Below are 23,678 nucleotides of genomic sequence, written 5' to 3' on the forward strand. Positions count from 1 at the left end.
ACCAACAGCCATGGGTGAGAGAGATGTTTTATTCATTCTTATCAGCAACATGTACAGAAATACTATGCACATAAAAAAATAAGTCATCAAAATAGCCTCTTGTACAAATCAAAGGTCCGGTATGTGTCAAAAGTGCTAATTTACGGGAGTTTTCAGCAAAGTTGGATTACTAAAGAAACACTACAAACATAGTCCATATTTTCTTCAAATATCCTTAACATAATGTTCAAATCTTGTGTTCTCATAATAATGATACTGCTAATAGACCAAACAATTGGGAGAAACCATTTTTGTTTTTTATAAAACTATCACCACTGCTGCATATGGATTAGAAGGCACTGCTAAAATCAACGAGGAGGAGATACTGAAGATGGAATGATGAGTAACTACAGTCATTGTGCACAGTTTTCTCAAAGAGTAAGGCGGCACTGTAGGCCTACACCTCGTAGCTCCAGCATGATGTTGTATTTAGTTACTTTCATTTCTGAAAGTACAGGAAAACATCACTTAACAACCTGACCAAACATTACATCCAGACCAGTATGCGGTCGACTAATCAAAGAAACCATGAACACTGATCACACAAAATAAATGTACATTATTTACATCTCTAAGTAACAGATAAACACAAACAAACCAACCGGAACATTTTACAGAAAGACAATGAAGCACAAAACGCAGATCTTCCAGAGGCAGACTACCGAGCTGCTGTATGAAAAGGACCTAAGGTGACTCATACAAACATTAATAATATAGATTTGCGCTCTACAGAATAGTATTTGCATAGATTTATATACATTTCAACAATAACCTTTTTTCAATATTTCCCCCTCCACAAAGACAAAAATAAGTTAATATTTACATACACTCCTCAATAAAGACTTTGGGTTATAACACAGTATGCGTCAAAAGAGAAAATGTTCCTCTTTGTTCATAATAACATTTCTGAAGGCAAGAATGAATGTAAGGCAAATACATCATGGGTCTACAATATTACATTTCCTGCAGGTAACCGTATGTGTTGAACTTGCTTTCAAAATCACTGAAACAGGATCTGTGTGTGTGTGTGTTTCTGATGTGTGTCATTTTGCTCCCTCATCTTCTGAAGCCTGTTTAATCTGCCGTGAGTGCACCATTGCCCCGGCCAGTAGCTGCTCCTCCAGGGCTGCGTGCAGGTCTGAGCCCCCCAGCTCCAGCAGGGGCTCCAACCCCGGCACCCCCCTGGACACCCCTTTCACCTTGGAGGGCCCTGCTGCTGCCTGCTCCTCTCTGGGCCCTAGTGCCCTTCTCCTTCGCTTTAGATCCATCTCTCCCCCCTGCTCCCGGGCCTTCTCGTGGGAGCCCTGAGGCTGAGCTTGGGCACCTTCTCTGGGGGCGACTTTCTCTTTGAGGTCTCGTCCTCCACTCTTCAAAGCCTGACCGTCTTCTCTCCCGGCCCCCTGTTTCTCAATGTTCTGGGCCAGTCTTTCCCGAGCTGCCTCCTCCTCCTCCGCTGCTGCCTTCTCTTTCCTCGCTGCCTCCAGTATTTCATTGTCTGCTTTGAGCCGCTCTGCTGCAGCCACTTTCTCTTTGGCGGCTCTCTCCAGCTCCAGCTTCTCTCTCTTCTCCCTCTCCAGACGCTCCGTCTCTACCCTGGCCTGCACCTCCTTCTCTATCCTCTCTTTCTCCACGCGCTCCTGCTCTTTGGCCAGCTTCTCTCTCTCCACTCGTTCTTTCTCTACCCTGGCCTGCACCTCCTTCTCTATCCTCTCTTTCTCTGCGCGCTCCTGCTCTTTGGCCAGCTTCTCTCTCTCCACTCGTTCTTTCTCTAACCTGGCCTGCACTTCTTTCTCTATCTTTTCTCTCTCTATCTCTTCTCTCTCCAGTCTTTCCTGCTCCTGTTCCTTGGCCAGCTTTTCTTTCCTCCCTCTTTCGAGCAGTTCCTTTTGCAGTCTCACCTGCACTTCTTGCTCAATCAGTCTTTCTTCTGCTTCTGTGTTTTTAACTTCAGCTACAGACGGGACGTCATCAGTTCTGGTCTTTCCCAGTGGCACTCCCCTGGCCCCCAGATCACTCTGCTTCTGGGCTTCTACTGCAGGTGGCACACGGTCTCCTCCATCCTCCTTGTAAGCAGCTTGAACAGCCATTTTAGAATCCCCAACCTCGGCAACCTTCTCCCCGGCCTGAACTTGGTTCTGATCCAATGCGTGAGGCTCCGCTACTGCGCCCTGTGGCACTCCGACTGCCTCCTTGGACTGCTTTAGGTCTGAGGCCAGGCCGGACTCTTTGGTCTTTGCTACTCCACCTTCCTGTTCCTGGAGGCTTTTCTCTGCCTCGCCTTCAGCAGCAGCAGCCCCTTTAAGTAATGAACACATCTATTTATTAACTGGAGACATTCAGGCAAAAACATTGTTTTTTTTTCAAGCACTGGTCAATTTAGAGATGTTTGGCTATTTTGCTTCAATAACATCACTTATTTCATTCTAGTATAAATACAAGGTCCAAAATGTACATTTAGGTGTTTCTTTGACTTAACCTTGTCTGTTTGCGTCTGTATATTTGTCCCGTACAACCTATACTTTATTATAAACAGAAGCATTTGTTCATAAAGTTAATTGTCTAATTTATGATACATCTGGTTCTTAAAAACGTGCAGAAAATGTACTTTAAGACCTGTACATGGTGTTTATTTATTTATACGTTTATTTATCAAATTAAAAAAGGCTTTATCCAAAAGCTGTTCTGTAAAATCTTTACAGGACAACACTATTATGTTGTCAAAATGAACAAAATATTTTAACTCTGGCTTTATCCAACATCTAGATTATTTTATTTAAATATGCATTATTAGTTAGATATTGCCAAATTTGTAAATATATTCAAACATTTTAGAGAAAAAAAAATTATGCAAAAAGTAAGTGCTTTTCAATTGTCACGATGATATATTTTAGTTTAAAAACGTTACCCCATTCTCCTGCAGTGTCTCTACACTACCACCTGTGATATCTGTTTTCATGTCTGCCAAACATTACATGTATATACGCACCAGGTTGGTTATGGTGGATTTCCTTGTGTTGCTCTTCGATGACGGCCAGTAGTTTGGCCTGCTGGTCAAGAAGCCTCTTCTGTTGCTGCTGCTGCTCCTGGATCACCTGCAGTAGCACCACGTGGTCCAGCTGGCCCTCTACATGACAAGAGACGTTGTATTAAAATAAGTCACAACCTGCTCTGGGATCAGTGCATTAGTTAAGAAGCTGAGTTAGGCATATGAAGGGCCAGTGTCTCGTTGAGAGGGGACGGGAAATATAATAGATAGTATTCCGATAAGGCTTTAGATTGTGTCATTGATCCAACGCACAAACTAGACACACAAACTATGTTAGGGCGTAAGGTGAGTGGGTGGATTCTACACTGGCACATTGTTTAGTTGTATGGTAACATGAATTAATATATGCACCGTATGTTTATGTAAGTATCCATTTAATTGAGACCAATGGCCCACTGAGTGAATGACAGAGCAAAAGATTGAGATAAAGAGAAGGGGCAACAGAGAATTCGTACCTGCAACCAGCTTTTTTATCACTGTGACAGGAGTCCGGCAGAGAAAGAAAGGGGGAAAAGATGGAGGAGGAGAGAGAGGGCAAAAGTAAACAGAACAAGAAAGTCAACATAAAGCCAAAAACGACTGCAAGCCAGGTAAAGACGTAGGAGAAAGGAATGGAATTGAATATCTCTCCCGCGCTTCACACCATTTCTACCATCAGAAATAGGCACAATGAGCAAGAGCCGATCACAGCAAACAAGCAAACCGAAAGGGGTAAAAGAGCAGAAGTCCACTGCAATGTAATCTTTGTTACAACGTAGCCAATTAAAAGGAACCTTCTTTAATCATTTCAAATCTGTGATAATGTTATTTTATCACTACGTGCTGTACAGTAGTGATGCTGCCATTTCTCCTCACTTGGGGCTAAACAGTAATCAATCATGGGGTTGAGTTCCATATCAAAGGGCCGCTGTATTTCACAGGCTACAAACTATACCAGCAAAGTTGCAGGTGCATTGCATTTTGGTCAATGCAGGCTACTGTGGGTGTAAAGACCGGTATCCCCACCACTTCCCAAGTCTCTAGTTAACTGAAGAGAAATATTTTCATGCATCTTTTTTTAAGATTACATCATATTCAATACACTGTAGTAATTAAAAAATTAAAACTGTCACCGAATGATACATTTCAGTTGCAACAGTTATTTAAAAAAAACTAAGTAAAAGTAAGTAACCCAAGACTATAAAATGTAGCTCTCCTAGCTTACCCTCCAACTTTTCATCTGCTGTGTCTTTAGCGTCTGCAGCTGGAGCCTCGTCTGCAGCAGGACGATGCTCTCCTTCTGGAACCGGAACTGTAAGATCACCAAATATAACATGGTCAATGTAGTTTTCTCCCCCCTCGAACTGTTTTCCCATCCACCTGCCTTAAACTACAGCTATACCAGAGCAGGGACAAATACTCACGTTTCCCTGCAGCATCTGAAGCCTTGGCTGCATTGTCTACTTGTGCGGCGGCTGCTGCCTGGTTGACCACAGCGGCTACGTTCCCTGCCAGAGGATCTTTCAAAGGATCGATGTTCTCGACACTTTTCAGCGGGGGGACTTCCAGCTTTTGTCCCGCCTCTGCAACCTCCTTATCCAGCACCTCATTGGAGTGAACTTCACCTCCGCCCAAGTCCACTTCCTCTTTTCCCACCACTACCTCTGCAGGCTTTGGTTTGTCTTCAACACTGTCGCCTTTTTTCTTCTCCTCTGGCCCTACACCTGGCTCTTTGTCGCTCTTGTGTTCTTCCTCACCTCCTTCCACAGGCTGCTTCTGGTTCTGTTGCTCAAGCTCTTCGTTGTTCTTTCTTGTGTCTACCTTGACCCGGTCATGAGGGATGGGCGGCTCGTGGCGATGGGCCTCCCCCTCCACCACCACGACACCTGAGTCAAAAGAACAACAACATCAATATGTTTACCATAGCTCATTGGAGTTAACCAGTTAACAGGCGGAGTCAGCCATTTTGGAGAACGCTTTTTGTCAAAATCAGTGAATATCTCCTCACGATCCGCTACCTGCCTGCAATGGGTGTGCTGCGGAAAAAAAGGGTTAATACACAGCCTAGGCTCTGTAAACTGGTAAGTTAAAAAAAAGTATGTAGACAAAGGGGGCCCACCGTAGCTCGCAAGATGCCCATTTACAGAGTGAAATAAACCCTGGATTTTATTTTCCAGTGATGTCATCAGTACAGACAGGTGGTGAATTGCGAGGAGACACTCACTGATTTTGACAAAAACTGTTTTGAACAACAGGAATTCTCCAGAATCAGTGACACCTTTAAAGATGGTCTTCTTACCAGCATCAGGGCGGCCCAGCTGCACCTCTTCCTCCTTCTTCCTCTGGGGTTCCACTGGTCCTTTAATCTGGGGCGGCTCGGCCTCGTCCCTCTCTATGGATTGTGCACCCGCTGCATCTGGCAGCTCAGGGTTTTCCATCTCCACTGGCTTTTTGTTTGCAGGATTTTCTATATGAAGACACAGAAAAGACACATCTATTAACTAGGAGACCTCGACTGTGTATCACCTGTAGGAATATATTAGATGAATCAACATATTTATGCCCAAGATCCTTAAGACAAACTGTGTTAAGGAAAAAATGACTCCACCATTTAGTTATAGATTTATACAAGCATAAAAAAAAATATATTTTTTAAATGACAGTTTTTATTTTTATTTTACTGTTGCTTACTGTATATATAAAGTCAGTTTGAAAATGTGAGACACATAACTGGGACTATATTAAGAAACCATAAATTTGACACCACTATTTTCTCTCCGTCTAAGAAAAGTGAAAAGAGCATTTTCTAGTGCATCGCTATTTAACACATCCCTATTTAACACTAGCCCTGACATGTACGTTTATGTTCCTTGTACGGTTGGGTTTATTGCACACATTAACTGTTGGCATTAAAATGAATTAACACCGCCGCGGCATATCTCACACGGGACGTGCGTACTGATGCACTTGGCTGTGACTGATTTCAACACGGTTATTTCTAATGAGTAGGTCCGCTGGGTGGCAGCAAATACAGACAATGGTCAAAAAACGGACACAAACAGGAAACAGGTGTGGGATCGTGTGAATGGGAGTAGACATTTATGGAGCATGAAAAAATATAGAGGCAGACATCATTTGTGTCAGTGAACAGGTGAGAAAAATATGCTGTTGAGGAACCACGGTATAAGGAGAGGGAGTGGAACTAAAAAGCCAGTCAACCACTCAAAGAAAAACTGAGAAATTCCCTTCAGTCTCAACCCCTATTGTTTGGTCTGCACCCCCTCTCCTCTCCCTTCCCAAAACCCATATCACCCAGTCTCCCCTTTATGCAGCCAGAGCTTGCAGGCATTTTATAGCCGCCATGGGAGAAATGGAGGAACAAGGGGGTGTAGACAATGTATTTTTTTTGGGGGGAGGGGACGACAGGAGACATGAACAGAGGTAGAGGGGAGGGGAGGGGGTGAAATTACTGGAGTTTGAAGGGCATCATTCTCGCTCCATCAATGTCAAGCACTCAGCGCTGCTCTCAGATATTATCAAGAGGTTATCTCTTCACCCTGTCTGTCCGTCTGTCTATCTTTTCTTCTCACACACATGAAAGAAACCTTTTTCTTTTGACGCCGTGGCTCTGGGCTTTTGTTTCAGTCTCGCTGGCCCTTTGCTACTGCCTTAAATGTATGTTGCCATTTTGGGGCGCTGGGGTCTACGACTTTTAAAAATGAAACAAGGAATAGAAATGTATTTAAAAAGGTGGAGTCAGCGAATTAGTCAGAATTAGTGAATATCTCCTCACGATCCTCTAACTGTCCGTACTGTGTGTGCAGGGGGAAAACATCCAGTCTTAATACACAGCCTAGGCTCTGTAAACCGGTATGTTGCTAGCAATGGTGGGGCCCTCTTTTTTTTTTCTTTAGTGCACACTGCACATACTACAGACATGTAACGGATTGTGAGGAGATATATATATATACTGATTTGGACAACAAGCATTCACCTTTAATGTGCCTTTTTGCTTGAAATAATGACATGCAGCACTGACGCTGCAGACAATCCTGGCTCTGGCCTGTTTAGCTAAATGTTTCTATGGCTCATTGGTAAACCACTTTAATCTACATTAAGTCAAGCAGATGAAGTGATTGCCCAGCCATTTAGTGGATGCAGTTATCTTTACCGTGCGTTTCAAGGAGGATGTGTTGTGGCAGGTTGCTCTTTACAGGTGCTGGAGGAGGAGGAACAGCTTTGACCTTGGTGCCGGGACTTCTGGCCGAAATGGAGAGTGTGGTGAAGGTACTGACCAACAGGATGCCCAGGCCCACGCAAAGCACCAGCTGCAGGGTAGAGAGGAAGACCAACAAGCACCACACGTCAGAGACAGGGAGTCCACACATTTGTACGGCTGCCCGGTTATGGCAAAAATCTTAGTCGCAATTATTTTGATTGATATTGAGATAACGATTCTTTAAAACAATAATAAAATTGAATTTTGGACTTTTAATTTTTAGTACATTTTTAATTGTAGTAAAATTAAGATGTGTTTTTGCATTCACCTGTTCTTGTTGTTTTACTATTGAAAGCACTTTGAATTACATCAGTGTATGAATTATGCTATATTAATAAATAGCCTTGCCTTGTCTTTGGAAACATTGTGCATTTAGTAAAAAATAATATATATAAATATATTGGAAAATCTTCTTCAATCTATTCAGAGTCGGTCACAGTCAGGCCCTACCTGAGAGATGATGCTGCTCTTCTGGATCTTTCTGTAGATGAGAGCGGGGCAGATGAAGCAGATGAGGCTGCCCATGGTGGCTCCAGTCAGACCCAGGATGGTTTCCACTAAGGAGAGAAAAGGGAAAGCACAAGGATCATCTGGTGGTCCTGGAGAGCCGTATAACTGCAGTGATATAAAAATGCTGTGATGCTGTACTTTGGATATTTGTTCTTCAAGTGCCTATGTGGAAGTATCTGTCCCAGGAAATTAAAATAATTATTTCCAACCAGGGGTAGTATTCAGTGAAAAGTTCAAATAATTACCGAAAATGTATGAATAATAAAAAGTTGAAATAGTTAGCAAAGAGTAATGGACAATTGGTGTAAATAGTGGTCTAAAAGTAACGGCTAAAATGCTGGAAGGTGAAGCCTCTGACAATCCAAGTAAAACAAATCTATATATGAATACAAACCGACCTTAACATTCACTATAAATTATATATCAAAAACTCTTTCAACAATATTCACTTGCTGTGGTGTTACGTCACAACACCACATGACAGTCTCCTGAAATGAACACATTTGGTCATTGAGAGGTTGTGTTGATAAAGGGTGACATTTACTAGAAATGTGTAGAAATTGAGCATGTCTCTAAAAACCTTGTTGAGCTGCTCACTTAAAAGGACTGCTTTTATTTCAATTCAGTTAAGAATAATTCAATGACTGTTATCATAAAAGTTGATCATGTTAAGAATATTCTATGTTGTTTAAAAAAGAAATCTCAAAATAACACATTTGAGGTTAAGGTTATCATACCGTCAGAATATCGTACCGGCCCATGCCTACTCAAGGAAATTCCCCACATCTATGGGCTTTATCATTAGCTCCATTCAAACCCCTGCCTCTGCCATCCATAACCGGCACCCGCCCAGCCCCACGCTCCCATCCGTTCTGTGGCACCCCGCTCCTGGCAGAAGCAGCTCTCTCTCTCTCTCTCTGGCCCTAACCCCTGTCTCTGTGGACCGGGCCAGCTGGGCGTCAGGCCGGGAAACCCATCGTTCATCCAGAGGACGGACACCATATTGTCTCCATCGGATTTAGTGTCTGTTCTCCCCAGGGTCCTTACTTCCCCTTCTCCTCAGTCTATTAGTCTGATTAGATACACAGAGGTCCAGCCAAACCCCACTCTGTGTGTGTGTGTGTGTGTGTGTGTCTTTTCCCAATCAAAAGTCTAACAAACAGCCGCCATATAAAAGGATTAATAAAACATAAACTCAAGCTAACCTTTACATCGCCACCATTTTGAGCCGTTTGTCAGGTTCTTTGAGTTCTTTCCATCCCACTCACAGAGAGCCAACATTGGTGTGTACATGGGTTGTGCGTGCGTGTGTGTGTGTGTGTGTGCGTGCGTTCGTGCGTGTGTCTGCACAAGAGAGAAAGAGAGAGAGAGAGAGTCTGAGAGAATAATAGCCCTATCTTCCCGTCTGCCCAGTCTAAAAGGAGATAAAAGTTAGGGTGCTGATTTAAGGACTGTGTTAGAGTGTGACAGTCACTGACTCGTAAAGCTGCATTCACACATGTCGTAAAGCTCCCCAGCTACTCCGCCCACATGAAGGAACACATGCACCTTACAGACCGCCGGTCAGTGAGCTGCACACGTACGTGCACACACACATACAATCCATGCAGTGTTGTCCACATTCTATCACACACACATACACATACACACACACACACACACACACACACACACACACACATGCACACACACACACACACACACAGGATGTACCGTTGGGGATGAGAATGCCTCCCAGCATGGTGCCAAACACAATGGAGAGGGTGATCATCTTGAAGCGCAGAGGAGGCATGTATCCCCCGGCAGCAAACGTCCCATCCTTTTGCTGTAAGGATGGAAAGACAAAATCAGAAGAAAAAAAGAAAACTGTGCGTGCCATAGGACTTTTATCTGGATACGATCATCAAAAAATGAATAATCTCTTGACGTCACAGTTGAGTACCACAGTGGTTGTTTCCAAAAGGCTCTGCTAACATGGAGCAACATGTTTCTGTTTTAATAATTATTAAACTGCATGACAGAGGATAGGGGTGCCAGGTCCATAATCTTACACAATATATAACATTATCATCCAGTTATTTAAAAAAGGAACAAGAAACACGCAGAAGGATTTACTGCATATTTAATCCAGACAATATCTGCCACATGCGGGGGGGGGGGGGCTATTGTAATGTTATACACATCAGTTTTCTTCATGCATACCAATTTCTGTTTCCAAATAGTTTACATTCCCCCGCGTGCTAGCACTTTAGTAGCAGCGGTGGCGCTCACCTGCTGCTCAAACAGCATGGTGTTGATGGCCTGGCGGCAGGGCAGGATCATCATGGGGAAGCCCACGGCCACAGACATCATGAAGCCCACGCGGATCATCTCCGTCACCAGGTTGGACGGGAAATTCATCAGCACGTTACCCGCAATGTTGTCTGTGAAGCTGACGTAGCCAAAGAAACCCACCTGGTGTAAGGGGAGAGGTGGAGGGAAACAAATACAGCAACAAAAAAGAAGGAAAAAAAGAAGGTATATATGAATATGTAGGAGAACAAAATGTGTGTGCAAATGCATCAGACATCTGGCTGTGTGCAGGTTGACGGACCATCTTTCAGACTCTTTTTAGTGCAACTTAAAAAAAGAATAAAAGCGAGATTTTACTACTGCTACATAAATTATAAAAAGTAATTTATTTACAGGAACAACATTCAATAACTTTTAAGGCAGGGATTGACAAGCAGACATTGTAAGATCATCAAAAATCCCAATAGTTTCCATGTGACAGCGATGACTACGTTTACAGGCACAGCATTTTCTGATTTAGGTCCGTCCTCCGGTTAAGACAATATGCTATGGGGATATTCCTGTTAACATGTCAATCCACATATTCTAAATAAACCAGCAACGTGGGAGAAGCGTCATGATGCCTGACGTCAGTGCCCTTTTTCCTGTAATAATTCCTTTCCCATCCATGGAAAATGAACTCACTTTATGTCATTAGCGTTGTCTGGCATTTTTTCATACGCCAAAAATGAAAATGCTTTTTTTTTTTTTTTTTTTAAAGGAGCCTTGTTGCATGTATTTTACACACTCTAAATAACTGCCGTAAACCAGGACATGCGCCACAAACTGCGGCAAATGCCGAAAAATGCAGCATAAACACAGATCGGAATATTTATTCTGATTAAGGTGCCAAAATATTGTGATAAAGATCGTAATACTCCAGGTGTCTTATTCCGATTATGGCTTATTCTGAATATGACCTTAACCTGGTTAATATCGGAGTATTGCTGTGAATGTAAACGTAGTCTAGTGACGGTGACAAATGTAGCCACAGTGTAAAATGGTGGTTGGGCTGGTGGTGTGTGTGTGTGTGTGTTTGTGTGTGTTCCAGCTGCTCACCGTGATGTAGAAGACTGTGACCACGTTGAGGGAGGAGGTGAAGATGGTGCTCATGCGCTTGACGGAGGGCTCGTCCAGGCTGTCGTAGGTCGGCAGCACCTGCCTGTGAGAGACAACCATGACAACAAGACACTTTGCAGCGCTGTGTGACACAAGAGACCACCCTGGTGTGCATTCAAGTGCACTGTCTGGATTATCAGACACACAGCTGTTGCTATGGAGAAGCGACCTTCCCTAATCTAGCTTTCTAGGGAATCTAGAGTCGGGAACTGGGCACCAGCCTAGTTGTGATTTATTTTTTATTTTTTTTGCTCAAACAGCTGACTGTTACATGTGACCATCTAGTCTTAAAATCTACTTTCTCTAATGTGTAGCCATTTGGCCTTTGGAGGCCCATTTTCTTTCCCAACAGATTAATCTAATCATACAGATCTCTCCTCATACAACTCAATGTTCAGCCTATTACACTTTTTAACGCAGTCATTAGTTACAAATCCAATTAAGATTTGCATTGTCTACTAGCTGTAGTCATATTCTTGTTTGACTGACAGTAAAGGTCGTTCAGTACAGCTCTTCAAAAGAAGACGAACGAGCAAATCCAAAAACTGGATAAAGCTTGCTAAATGTGCATTATTTTAAGCAATGAAAATATCACAGTGCCTTAACTCTCCTGCTGGATCTTAAGGCAGCATTGATCCATGGGTGATCAGAAAGCGGACAGCCAGCTTTGATCGATAACTTTTGTTCCATGATTGATCAATTGATTATTGCCAACAAAAATGGCCCCGAAACCCACAGAGCCAGACTTAATTTAGACACTAGCAGGTCCAGTCATGAAGCGCTTCAAGATCTAAGTTGTGTATCCGTCAGTTTAGACATGCACATGAATGCAGCACATATTTCAGCATGTTCATTTTTCCCCCATTATGAATGCAACTTACAATTCATGTTTAATATGTTCATATATCTTTTTTTTTATCAAAATAGCAGTTATGTCATGGCAGTGGGGGTGAAGTGTGTATCAAGTATTTCTCTGCATACGAGTGTGTGTGTGTGTGTGTGTGTGTGTGTGTGTGTGTGTGTGTGTGTGTGTGTGTGTGTGTGTGTGTGTGTGTGTGTGTGTGTGTGTGTGTGTGACACAGAATGGGTGACAGTAGTCAAGGCTGGCTGAGGTTCAAGCTGAGACTGACTGAAAACCCCAAAGTATCTGTCTCCCTCCGTCATTTGCTGTCCCTTGCTATGAGAGAATGCGTAGTGGTTCGTCGGAGGGGACCATCGGCACATTAACCAGTGAATTTACAGGCTTTATATATAACTGCGAGTCCCTGGCAGCTTTAAGGGCATTATAAACTTTTCCTGGCAGAGTCTTTGTGCACGCCTCCTCTTTTTCTCTGTCCCTCCTGTATATGTGAAAGGAAGAAAAAGAGAGAAGAGAGAGAGAGAGCTTCATCAGCCTCTTCCCCCCTCTCTCTCTCTCTGCGTGTCTCTTTCACACACGCTGGTTTTATGAGCAAGCGCTGTCCCACGGTGCCGTTCCTCGACGCTTGTTTAATTCCGCGATCCAGTAAATCTCATAGCCAAGGTTAAATAAAACTGCATATTGTAAGTGGGGAGCTAAAGCATCTAATGGTCACTCAATAGTCCTGACTCAGGGGCTAATGTGTTTTGGCCTTAAACGCTGCCCCTTAAATGGAGGAAATATGACTGAGGAGGTCTTCAAAGAGAATGAGGGGGGGAGGGGGGCTGTTGTGTGTGTTGAGGGCGGGGGGCTGGAGTGTGTGCTGTAGATAATATTATTAACTTGGGGGGTTGAAAGCAGGCTGACAGTAGCAGCATCACAGGGGGGACATTTTGAGCCACACATGTTTTGTCTTATGGACCCCTATTATGAGCTAACTGCTCCTCGCGATTCTAAAACGAGCAGCCAAAACCAAAAGGGGCCAGCTCCCATCCCATTCTGTCATAATGGTGATGTTAAGTAATGTTTTAACTGAAAGTAAACACGTTTTCATGAATGTAATAAAAGTCCAATGTGCTGAGAGGAGTTTAATCAGCCCCGTGAATACATCAGTGTGTGTGTGTGTCTGCAAGATGGCGTCGGTCCAATGTGTTGATTAGTGGTTTGGCTTTAAGCTGCCTGCCGCTCGGCCCTGAGCACAGGGCCAAGAAACCACACTGCCAAATATCACTCAGCAGCACTGTGCTAGTGGGGAAACCTACGCACACAACACACACAAGTGCACACTTTTTCTCTTCCCTCTTCTAACATGTGCACACCTCTGACTTGCTAGTGAACACGCCCACCCTGGACCATAATGTTATGTTGGCTATGTGTGACTATTATATTAATTTAGGTACCGTCGCAGTCTCAAGGCTACAGTCACCCACTCTTGCCACTTACCTCACTCTCTCTACCTCTCACACATAAACAAATCCCACATAGTAACACCACCACCCAAACATCTGGCACCTAATGATGACGTCACCATAACATTCTCTACACCCCCTCAAATCAAAAGATAAGGCTTTGTAACACTCAGACCCCAGTTGACCTTCACACAGTAACCCTACACCCACTCAACTCACCGCAAACCCCAGAGCAAGCACCAAAGCATAGACAGGACAAAAGAGGCAGTGACAGAGCATGCAGACAGGTGACAGAAAGGAAGGAATGAATGAATAAGGTGACTCAGAGAGGCTCTGATTAAACTGTGTGAGGTCACATATACTAGTGTGATATCTGCAGTCGCTGAGGGGAAAGTTAATGGAATGACAAGATTGGCAGAAAAAGAGATTGACCTTAGAATTTGTCATAAAAACTTTATCTCAAAGCATGTGCAGTAGTTGCTGCACAAACATATATGTATATTTGGTAAATTTGAGGAAAAAGCTGATGGACAGAAAGTTGACCAAAAGTTAGCCCAAACTTGTCGGAGTGATATTTTTTGCTGTGATTTCACAAAAAAGGGTTTATTTTGTGTTAGCTGCAAAATTGGGTTGCATTAGAAGCAATTGAAGTCTTCGTCTAACTCTAGAGAGGGGAAGACCGAACTGTAGCGATAGCAGAAACGGATTAGCCGACTGCGGAAAAAAAGCACATGAGAGCGGAAAAAGGAGCAGCCTCCATTTGCAGCTAGAAACCTCTCAACAACCACCCAGAGGTGTGTGTTTTAAACGTGACGAACTCACCCCACACCCTCCGCCGTGGCTTTAAGGAATGATGCAAGAAGTAGACATGCACTTAACGTGACGTTTGCGCAATTACTACATGCAGCAATGAAAAGATTCAAATCACTGTGCCGCTGCTGAGTTATTAGACAGTAAAGAAGCCCCCTGTTTGAGCATATATACCCACCTCGTGATTTGTATGGCTACGGTCAAGATTTTTTGTTTTGGAGTCTTGTTTGACATAAATTCTATAACAGTACCGTGGTTGGGGGGGGGGGGGGGGAGGGGAGGAATGGAAGGGGCGGGAGGCAGTACTTACGACTGGCAGGCGAAGGCCATCCCACAGATGGGGATACAGCGAAACACACCCTCCCAGCGCACCAGCCTGACCTGCACTAGCCACCAGCCACTGAGCAGCTCATGTTTGAACGAGGACAACACCATCTGAGGGGGGAAGGAGGGCAAGGGGGTAGGGGGGAGGTTACGGCCCGTACCAAAAATGATGGGGGGGAGGGAACTCCAAGAAGAAGAGGAGGAGGAGGAAGATGAGGAGGAGGGGGGGCTGCACCCATGCTGGCGGCTCACACAGACAGATATTATAAGTAATGAATGAGAAAGAGAAAAACCGGAGAAAGGGAAACAACAACAACAACAACAAAGAGACATGGCAAGAAGAAACCCCATACTGAACACAAAAACCTGTCATGGTGTCTTGAAAAAAGTAATGAAGGTGATATGTACAGGGTTCCCACACATTTTTTACCGATACAACTTCAAAACTTTTCAATTACATTTTATTAAATTTCCATGCCCTTATTTAAGTAGATTAAAGTAGGCCTGTTCAGCAATCATGTGACTCAATAATGAGACTCTGTCTCTCTCGTGTCGTTAGAAAGCCATGAAAAATTTAACGCGCAGTCGCGCACTACCTAATGCATTTTTGCAGGAATTTCATGACCGTGGGAACTCTGTAGTTTAATGAGTGAAAGCAAAATTATACATTTAATTTAAAAAATATATGTTTATAAAAAGGCTTAACTAGACAAAAACAACCCCACAGGTTTTCAATCAGCATGTGTTTCTTACATCTTGCTCCTTCCAAGTCCCACCACAGGACAGCACAACATTCCATAACCCTCAGCAGCACCAGCCTCTCACACCCACACCCAGACCCAGGGCTGCTTGTCCTGGGTGAGGGCTAGCGGTGGTGGTGGTGGGACAAAAACATTCACTTAACACACACACCCCTGCCTTAGTACTACTGCCACCAAAAACAAAACCCACACACAGACACAAGACACTCACGGAGCTCAAATGGTTTGGACCGAACCCCAATTAAAAATTAAAAAAGGTGAAAAAATGGGGGGATGAGTTGAGGGTAAAGGAGTGGGCAGAATGTTCAGGTAGGTGGGAGGGGTTTAAGGGAGGGTCAACATCTCAGGGGCATACCTTCACTCTCCATGCCCAGCCCCCCCTTCCCACCTACCGCACTTACGGTGATGGAATTTTTTGGTGGTGTTTTTTCCCCCTGGGTATTCTTTTACTTACGGGTGACAGCAGAAGGTTGTGGCGATAATGGGCAGGCACTGAATGACGCCCTTGAAGCGCCACAGGTGAACCCGCTCCACCCAGGTGCCAGAGATTAAGCCGTATCGCAGAGACGACAACACTATCTACATCAGCACCAGCGTCAGAAGAAGTGGGGGGGATAGAGGAGGGGGAAGCAAACACAGGGTGGTAGGTCATCCAGGAAGAGTGGAGGGAGGGAGAACAGAAGGACACGAGGGAAATAGAGGAGGAAGAGGGAGAGTGGTACAACATACGAAAAAAGGTAGGATGAAAAGGAGAAAGGGAAGGAAATACATCACTGTTAGAGGGTTAGGGGTTCTGGACTGGGTTGGGCGCTGGATCTTGAAGCCAGACGCACACAGCACACCACACAGCACTGTTATGGCCATGCTAACGGAACTACAAAAGTCACGTGACGTCACACCACAGAGAGGGCTGTCAACGGCAGTGTGGAAGCAGTGCTGCAGGTCGGCAAAAAACAGAACCGTACACACACACACAACTCTGTGTGTGCATTTAAAGAGTAAATGAGTCCAAATCACAAGAGGCAGAAAGCTGCAGCTACTGCTGCTTGGATTGTCACTGGAGTTTAACATGTTTTACTATGATGATGCACCAATGACCACACTTCAACCCATGATGCAACACATGTATGGAGTATGGCTGTACTGAAGCCTGTTTGGACAAGACTGTTAACTTATCTGCTTAATTTGCAGTAGTACAGAAACACATCAATTGCTAAGCAAAACTTTTTTAACGTTTGCCAGTTCCAACTTTTTCCACAAAGCTTAAAGAGGACCTATGATGCTTTTTGACTTTTATGACCTATAAACGTTGTTATGATGATTCATAGTCATGCTTAACCATACTAAATTATCAAATAATGACTTACATGCATTTCGACGTATTCCCTGCTGACCGTCTGGGGTGTCTGTGCAGAGCACTAAACACTATTCTAGCCAGTCGAGAAGTCACGTCTTCAAAGCGGTCTACCCTTTCATAATTGGTGACGTCGCATAAAAATTGGTGATGTGACCACGCGGATGTTTCCATGTATGGTAATGCTGTCACTTCCCTGTTCGCGTCTGCCTCGCGCCCTTATAGGTCCATGCTCGCGCTTCCCGCCACTGAAAGTGTTTCGGAAGGAAGGTAACCAATCACAACGGAGTGGGGTTTGCAGGAGGGGGGGGGGAGGGTAGCGGAGATGGCCGATGCACAGGCGGAGGGAGCGGAGATTGCCGAAGCACACACACTCAAGTGTTGACAGGATGTGCTGGATCGCCAAAATAAGAGAAAGAGCTTCCCGAAAATCTACATAGTTTTTTGTGATGTGATTCGTGTCAGGTTGCTCTATAGCAGTGTAAAACAAGAAATTAAGACCAGAAAAGTAGTATAATAGGTCCTCTTTAAAAAGGGCTACCGCTAAACAAAAATATTTAGTGGTTGTAGTGTAGCTAGAAGTGCAGCATGATTAAAATGCTTAAAAATATTAAGACAAAACCCCAAATCTTCGTATTTAATCCAGTTCCTAAAAGAGCCATGTCCAAATAATCATTAAGGGATATTTCAACAGCCAGCTGATATAGTGGTGTTACTAATAAATACTGACTAACTGGGGCAGAGAGGTATATACAAATAGGATTGTCATGCTGACTTAGGATCAGAGAATAAAAATGTCTTTCCTAAAAAGTAATATGTCAAATGCGTTTGATGTGCTGTATAAACGGCAATAAAAATAGACTATAGTCTGGAAAAATATAAAATGTATTTGACATATTTATATTAGGCAACACATGAGAAAATACATTAAGATAATTTGCTGAAGTTGCAACGGATTGTGATTTATTGGAGTTGACTATCTGACCCTCATTTACTTTGCACTTACAGTGCTTAAATTGTCCCGTGTGGCCATTCCCAGGTGATGTCTCCTTCCCTGGGGAAAGCCTTTGTTTCAGCAGTGCAGCCAATTGTTTTCTGCCTGATGTGATTTAGTCTAAATTTGCTCTTTAAAAAAAGGAGGGGAGCAAGAACATATTGTGTCGGTTAAGGAAGGCACAGTTCTGTACGATGGGGCGAATAAGGAAGCATTAACACAGAATACATAACAAAATAACACTTTTCCCAAAAAATTTAAGAAAATTTGAAAATGAGTTTCAAGACAAAACAGAGAGCAAAGTCAACAAACTGTGCTGCAGGTCATATATACGTCTATATGGTATTTATATGTAGTCAGTGTCTTTGGGGACGAAAACTGCAATAAAGAATCTGGACTCTAGTTATTTAGGAATAACAATGCATATAGAGAACACAAATGCATCAACTAGATTTGACATCATGAAAAAATGTAATATTCAAAATAACCAACCTTAACCTCATTTGCACACCTTGATCATTTTGAATTATAATAACCGACCTCTGGACTGCAGATGTCAAATTATCACTGCCAATATGATAAAGGTTATATATGACCTATTGTGCAGTGCAACTGTCCCGCTAACTTAATAAAAAGGCTTTTTATCTTCTACAAGGGCAGCTCTACAGTACTTCAAGCATTTTAATTGTCAGACTTTGTAAGCAAAGCCAAAGTGTGTTTCCACTTCAGGCTATTAATCAGACGCATTAGAGTGCAGTAGCAGCCCCGTGCGTTGGTTGTCTCACCGTGAACATGAAGAATGTGTAGAACATGAGCGCCATGGCAGAGAAGGACTGGATGGATGACATCATGTTCCTCTGCAGGCTCAGCGGCAGGACGATGAACAGAGACACAGCGAAAAGCAGCAGCACACGGAATCCGAAGGTCACCTATAGGAGGAGGGTGCCACAGAGTCATACAATGTGGTTACTCAAGAATCACGTTTTTTTTCCTGTTGACTTACCTCAATGTTATCATTAATATTACTCCAAAATTGACTGCAGTAAGAGAGAGACATGAATAGACAAGTTAATACTGATGTCAAACCTCTAAGCCTAAAAGCTGAGCGAAGAAATTGGAGCCCAGATCAGCTATCACAACGTAGAAGGCAATACAGGTCCCCAACATCAAACCGATCATACTGCACGGGGAAGAGACAGTGGACAGGTCAAAATCGTAATTAATACAAGTGAGCATTATTATGATTTGGGAAATAAGTTATTATAGTCAATTATTTCCTATATGTTTATGATGATGTATACTTCACAGAAAGCCCCGACGTGTGAAATGAATTAATGAGAAGACTTGCCTGGTCTCCACCAGTGTTTTTCCTGGTTTCCCGTAAGCATGGAAGGCTGCGGAGAAAGGGAGTGACATTGATGAGAACAAGATTTAGAAAAACAGATGGCAGCATCCTAAAAATAGTGTCCGTTCTAATATTAACTAACATCAAAACCACCATTGCTTATCGCTATGCTTATGGAGCATTCCCAACACATCTGTTATTCACTGTGTGCACTGGATACAGAGGCTTGAAATTAAAATGTTCAATATTCTTGTTAACTTATCATTGTCATACAAGTGTGTTTTAAGGCTCGGTCACGATGGCTATCGTTGTCAAAGCTAACTTTGTTTTTCCTCTATTTAGAAGTGGAGCGGTTGCTAAAAATGGGGTTTATCTCATTATCTGTGAAAGTCCTGGTAGAAGCTGGGCACTGAGAACAGTAAAAGTGGCGCATGAAAAGCCTTCCATGAACTGCATAAAGGCTGAATCACTACTTTACTGCTGGAAATGAACACAAAGCAGCAACTATTGCATTTATTTACAAATGGAATGTCACTCATTGTTTAAGCTCACCCAGTCCTGCATAGGTCCTTCTTTTGGTGTTGCTCGCTGTGTTGACCAGGAACATGCAAGACTTGTGGGTCATCCACGAACAGAAGAACAACAGGAGAGTTCCCAGCACGATCCCACACTGCAAGAGGACATAGATGGCATTCTACTTAACTAGCTTGACTACATTTAGTCCTTAAAACTAAATGATAACAGCGTTCAAAGGAGGAAACACATTTTCTATCTTTCCATAAATCTTTTCCATTGAGGTCTATGGAAAGAGAAAAAATATACATACACACACAATGTATATTTAAAAAGGAAGAAAACGGATGGCTTATTAATGTACAAGATAGCCACAATGTAAAACAAGAGAAATTACACAACTTCGATCCAGGTTTATACGGAAAATTAGATAAACGGAGCCATTGCCTTGCCCTACAGTATTGGGTAATTTAGCAGAGAGGGAAAAGACTGTTGATGATGCAGTCACACTACAGAGGAAGTCAATGTTTATGATCGACCAGGCATTCAATGATCTAATGAGGAAGTTGTCAGGCTATAAAAGTAATACAGTCACTCATTAATCATATGTCCCTTTGCCCCGATGTCCTTGTACAACAGGTCAACATTAAATACACTGTCATCAAGCTGAAGCCAGGTAACACTGATCACTCAACAACATGGTGGTCATTTAGGGGGTTGTAGTTTGTGTTGCTTTTTTTTCCCATCATAACATTGTATTCATGCTAGGGTTGATGTACTCACACACCAGGGTTTTCAGATGTACAGTAGGCCTATATTATAAGAGGGTTTAAAGCTACCTGTATGTTGCTTGATATGAAATATTTAAGTAAACTTATATTATGCTGCTAGCAACATTTCCCCACACCTTTCAAATCTGACTCTATTGGTAAAAATGTATATGAATTTGAATATAGAAAGTAACAACGAATTATTACAACAAGTAGCACAGATAACTGGTTTTACAGTAGCCTACCTGTAATTTACCTGGGTATGTGTCCTACTTTTTATGTACACCACTTGCTACATTTAAGAGGGAAATACTGTGTTCAACTGTTTATTTTACACAGCAACAGGTAGCCTATACATTTTCAGATTAAGATTTAACACACAAAATGTATGAACAGTTTATAAACGATGACAAATGAAGAATAAACTACCCCTCAGGATAATACAATTAAAATGTGTTCCACTGGGAGAGACCAAATTAAGCTAGTTTACATTATTGTGCATTAATAATAATGGCCCTATAATAGATTTTATAACACTGACATTAGCCATTATTTATATTGAAGAGGTCTCGTACAGTTTGTAACAGATAGCCTACTTATATTGTAGTAAAATGTTAAATGCCGGACTAACTACTTTTACTGAAGTTAAAACATTGTAATAGCTACTTCTCTCAAGTCATTACAGAACTGAGGGACCGTGTTACCAGGAGGGATTTTGTGTGTACATCCGCGGGGGCGCGTGAGGGATGTAGCCGCAGGTGACCCACCTGTTTGAAGCAGAAGGGCATGGTGAGCACGCTCACTCCGACGATGCTGTTCACCACATTCATGATGAGACCCCAGTTGGACGCCGTCATTTTCAACTGATTTTTATCCTCCTTCGGTAAGAAAACGTCGAACAGCAGGAAGACAGCAGCTCATTGAAGGCTAACGGTGAGTATTAAGTGTCTCGTCGTGTGTGGTCCAAAGCGGCGACACAACTTTAATTCCGGGTGTTTGGCTCCTCCGCTGATCAGTGACGTGGCGCTATGGAGGAAAATACACAGACTGATGAGTTTGAGCTTTGAAACATTTGAACTGTCCCTAGTTATGTAGGCTACAATGCTTTCTAAACAAACACAAACGTTGACATGAAATGTAAAAATTAAATTAAAAATAAGAGCACTGGGCGATAAAGAGTGTAGCTTTTAGCTTGCACGAACGTTTGTAGTTTCATTAAGTCACCTTTCTCTGTGTCGTTTGCGCCCACCACCTCGCTCTCTTGTTCGCCCTATCATCGGCAATGGCGTGACTTTATCGCACATTTAGCGTTGAAATATTCCGTCTTCGCGTGTATGTGTGTACAAAGCTACAAGTTAAAGGGATAAACGATCAATAGAAATCCAACTTGACTGTTTTTTTCCAGAACGCGTATCCAGGAAGTGGAGCGTAGGCTACAGTCGAGGAGGTAAGAGAAGACAACACAACCTTCAGCTTTCCCTACTGTTGAAGCACTTGGGCCCCCGCTAGTGGTTAATACATAGTAGTGTTGCATTCACTCTACTGTTGAAATAGGTGCCATCGGTCTCCTTAACTGCCCCTTTTCCTCTTGACCTTTTTTTTTTTTTTTACAGCATAGGCTATTCTTTCCCTGCGTTCCAAATCACATACTTTTTATTTTTACTACACTACATACTAGTACAGAAAAGTTTTAAGGCCACAGGAGAGAAAAAAAATCAGATAAGGAAGTTTTTTTTTATTATGTCGAGAAATGTCAAGAATAAAGTCGAATACTCCAAAATGCTTTTGGAGTTAGTGGGACACATGTATTTTCAGCATACTACAATTGACGTGCAAGTATTTGAACATCCTAAAGCTTTTTCTGGCATACTAAATAGTAGGGAAGTATTGGTATTGGAACGCAGGGTTTTTGTTTCTTAAGAACTTCCGTTGTTATGTAGGCCTACTTGAGTATTTTAGTTCTGCTACTCTATAGCCTACTAGGCTTACATTGCACAGAATTATTGTAGGCCTACTTTTTACTCCACTAGATTTTTTCAACAGCTATGGTTCAGCTACAAGTTACTTTTCTGATAAAGATTTTATATGATAAAAAAACACACGGTAATCTCATAAAATGCAATTAATTTTTTAAGATTAAATCAGGGGCTCTCAAGCTTTCGCCTTTTGACCTCTTACAAAAAAAATTCTACATTGGACATTTCTCTGACTCCTTAGAGTTGTCGACGGTCTCACCAAAGAATGATTTCCCCTCAACTTTTTAGATGGTTTCCTTCTAATATAGGCTGATGCCAAAGTGGTCAAATAATTATAAATTTAACAAAAAAACAAAGATTAAAAGAAGAAAAGGGTATACAAATTTACTTGGAATTTATGTTTGATTTTTTTATGTCATACATCCACAATCATCTCGCGACTCCCCCGATTTATCTTGTGGCCCTCATAAACCACTATAGACAAAACTAGCTTACTGTATAAAGTAGTTTAAACTACTAGCGCAACAGCTAAATGTTTCCGACACATTGTTGCATCGATTACAATTTAATTATGTCTTTTGTAATAATGTATCAATCACACTGGTCATTGTTCAACAGCATGAGTGCTTTTATTTTTTATACTTTAAGTAGGCCTATATTTTGCAGATAAATACTTTTGTAATTTTTGCTCAAGGAAGAGTATTTTGAATGAGAATTTCCACATTGTTTGGTTGTTACTTATTTACCAACTAAAGGACTAGACTTGTTCTCTCGGCACAGATGAAACGCTGTTATCATAACAATACCAACAGACGTGCATGAATCCTGTTTTTCCAGATGCCTCAGAGAGTCCTTTCAGGAAAGGGAAACAGGCAACAGAGGGATGTGTGGGCTAAAGGTGTGAGAGGGAACAAATAAAAAGGGACTAAAACAGACCAGGCCCGATTGTGGATGACGTCAGAGAAATAAGCCAGCCCGGGCACCTGAAAATGTTGCTGGCAGTAGCCGAGTTTATTCCTGTCAGCTAAAGCGCCAGCCCGGTGCCCTCACCGATAGATGACTATTGTGTTGTTTGACCAGGAAAGAGAAGAAGGAGCCGGGGGCGGGGGAGTGGCTGACCTGGGAGCTTTCCCCCCAGCCGGGTGTGCTTTCCCTCGGGGACCAAGGATTTCCACAAGCAGGGATGAGATGAAGCTTTGAGAGGCGGACGGGGGGGGGGAT

The 23,678-nt window shown here is 42.7% G+C and overlaps 1 protein-coding gene across 2 annotated transcripts; it reads right to left on the reverse strand.

The window, feature by feature from the left end:
- Positions 1-21: 21 nt before the first annotated feature.
- On the reverse strand, positions 22-21,886 carry slc38a10 (solute carrier family 38 member 10). Of its 2 annotated transcripts, none has more exons than XM_080049139.1 (17): positions 21,706-21,886; positions 21,249-21,507; positions 19,751-19,868; positions 19,202-19,247; positions 18,940-19,033; positions 18,639-18,782; positions 14,731-14,855; positions 11,244-11,346; positions 10,125-10,307; positions 9,567-9,678; positions 7,794-7,900; positions 7,236-7,392; positions 5,364-5,531; positions 4,489-4,950; positions 4,290-4,376; positions 3,026-3,163; positions 22-2,335 (listed from the first exon to the last, which is right to left on the reverse strand). In XM_080049139.1, exons 2-17 carry the CDS (start codon positions 21,336-21,338, stop codon positions 1,083-1,085), a joined length of 3,387 nt encoding a protein of 1,128 aa, XP_079905265.1. In that variant the 5' UTR covers positions 21,339-21,507; positions 21,706-21,886; the 3' UTR covers positions 22-1,082. The 2 variants fall into 2 exon arrangements, with proteins under 2 accessions (XP_079905265.1, XP_079905266.1); XM_080049140.1 differs by lacking the exon at positions 14,731-14,855 and adding an exon at positions 15,960-16,084.
- Positions 21,887-23,678: the final 1,792 nt, after the last annotated feature.

Source organism: Ammodytes marinus, assembly GCF_949987685.1.
Source record: "Ammodytes marinus genome assembly, chromosome: 20".
Lineage (NCBI taxonomy): Eukaryota > Metazoa > Chordata > Actinopteri > Uranoscopiformes > Ammodytidae > Ammodytes > Ammodytes marinus.

What these genes read in the sequence shown, in the direction of transcription:
- slc38a10 (XM_080049139.1), bottom strand. Translation starts at nt 21,338, where the DNA reads ATGACGGCGTCCAACTGGGGTCTCATCATGAATGTGGTGAACAGCATC. An exon ending in ACACATTCTTCATGTTCACG is followed by an intron (nt 14,856 to 18,638) that starts GTGAGACAACCA and finishes TTCCCCCCTCAG; the next exon opens with ATGGTGTTGTCCTCGTTCAA. An exon ending in GCTGGGCCGCCCTGATGCTG is followed by an intron (nt 4,951 to 5,363) that starts GTAAGAAGACCA and finishes CTTTTGACTCAG; the next exon opens with GTGTCGTGGTGGTGGAGGGG.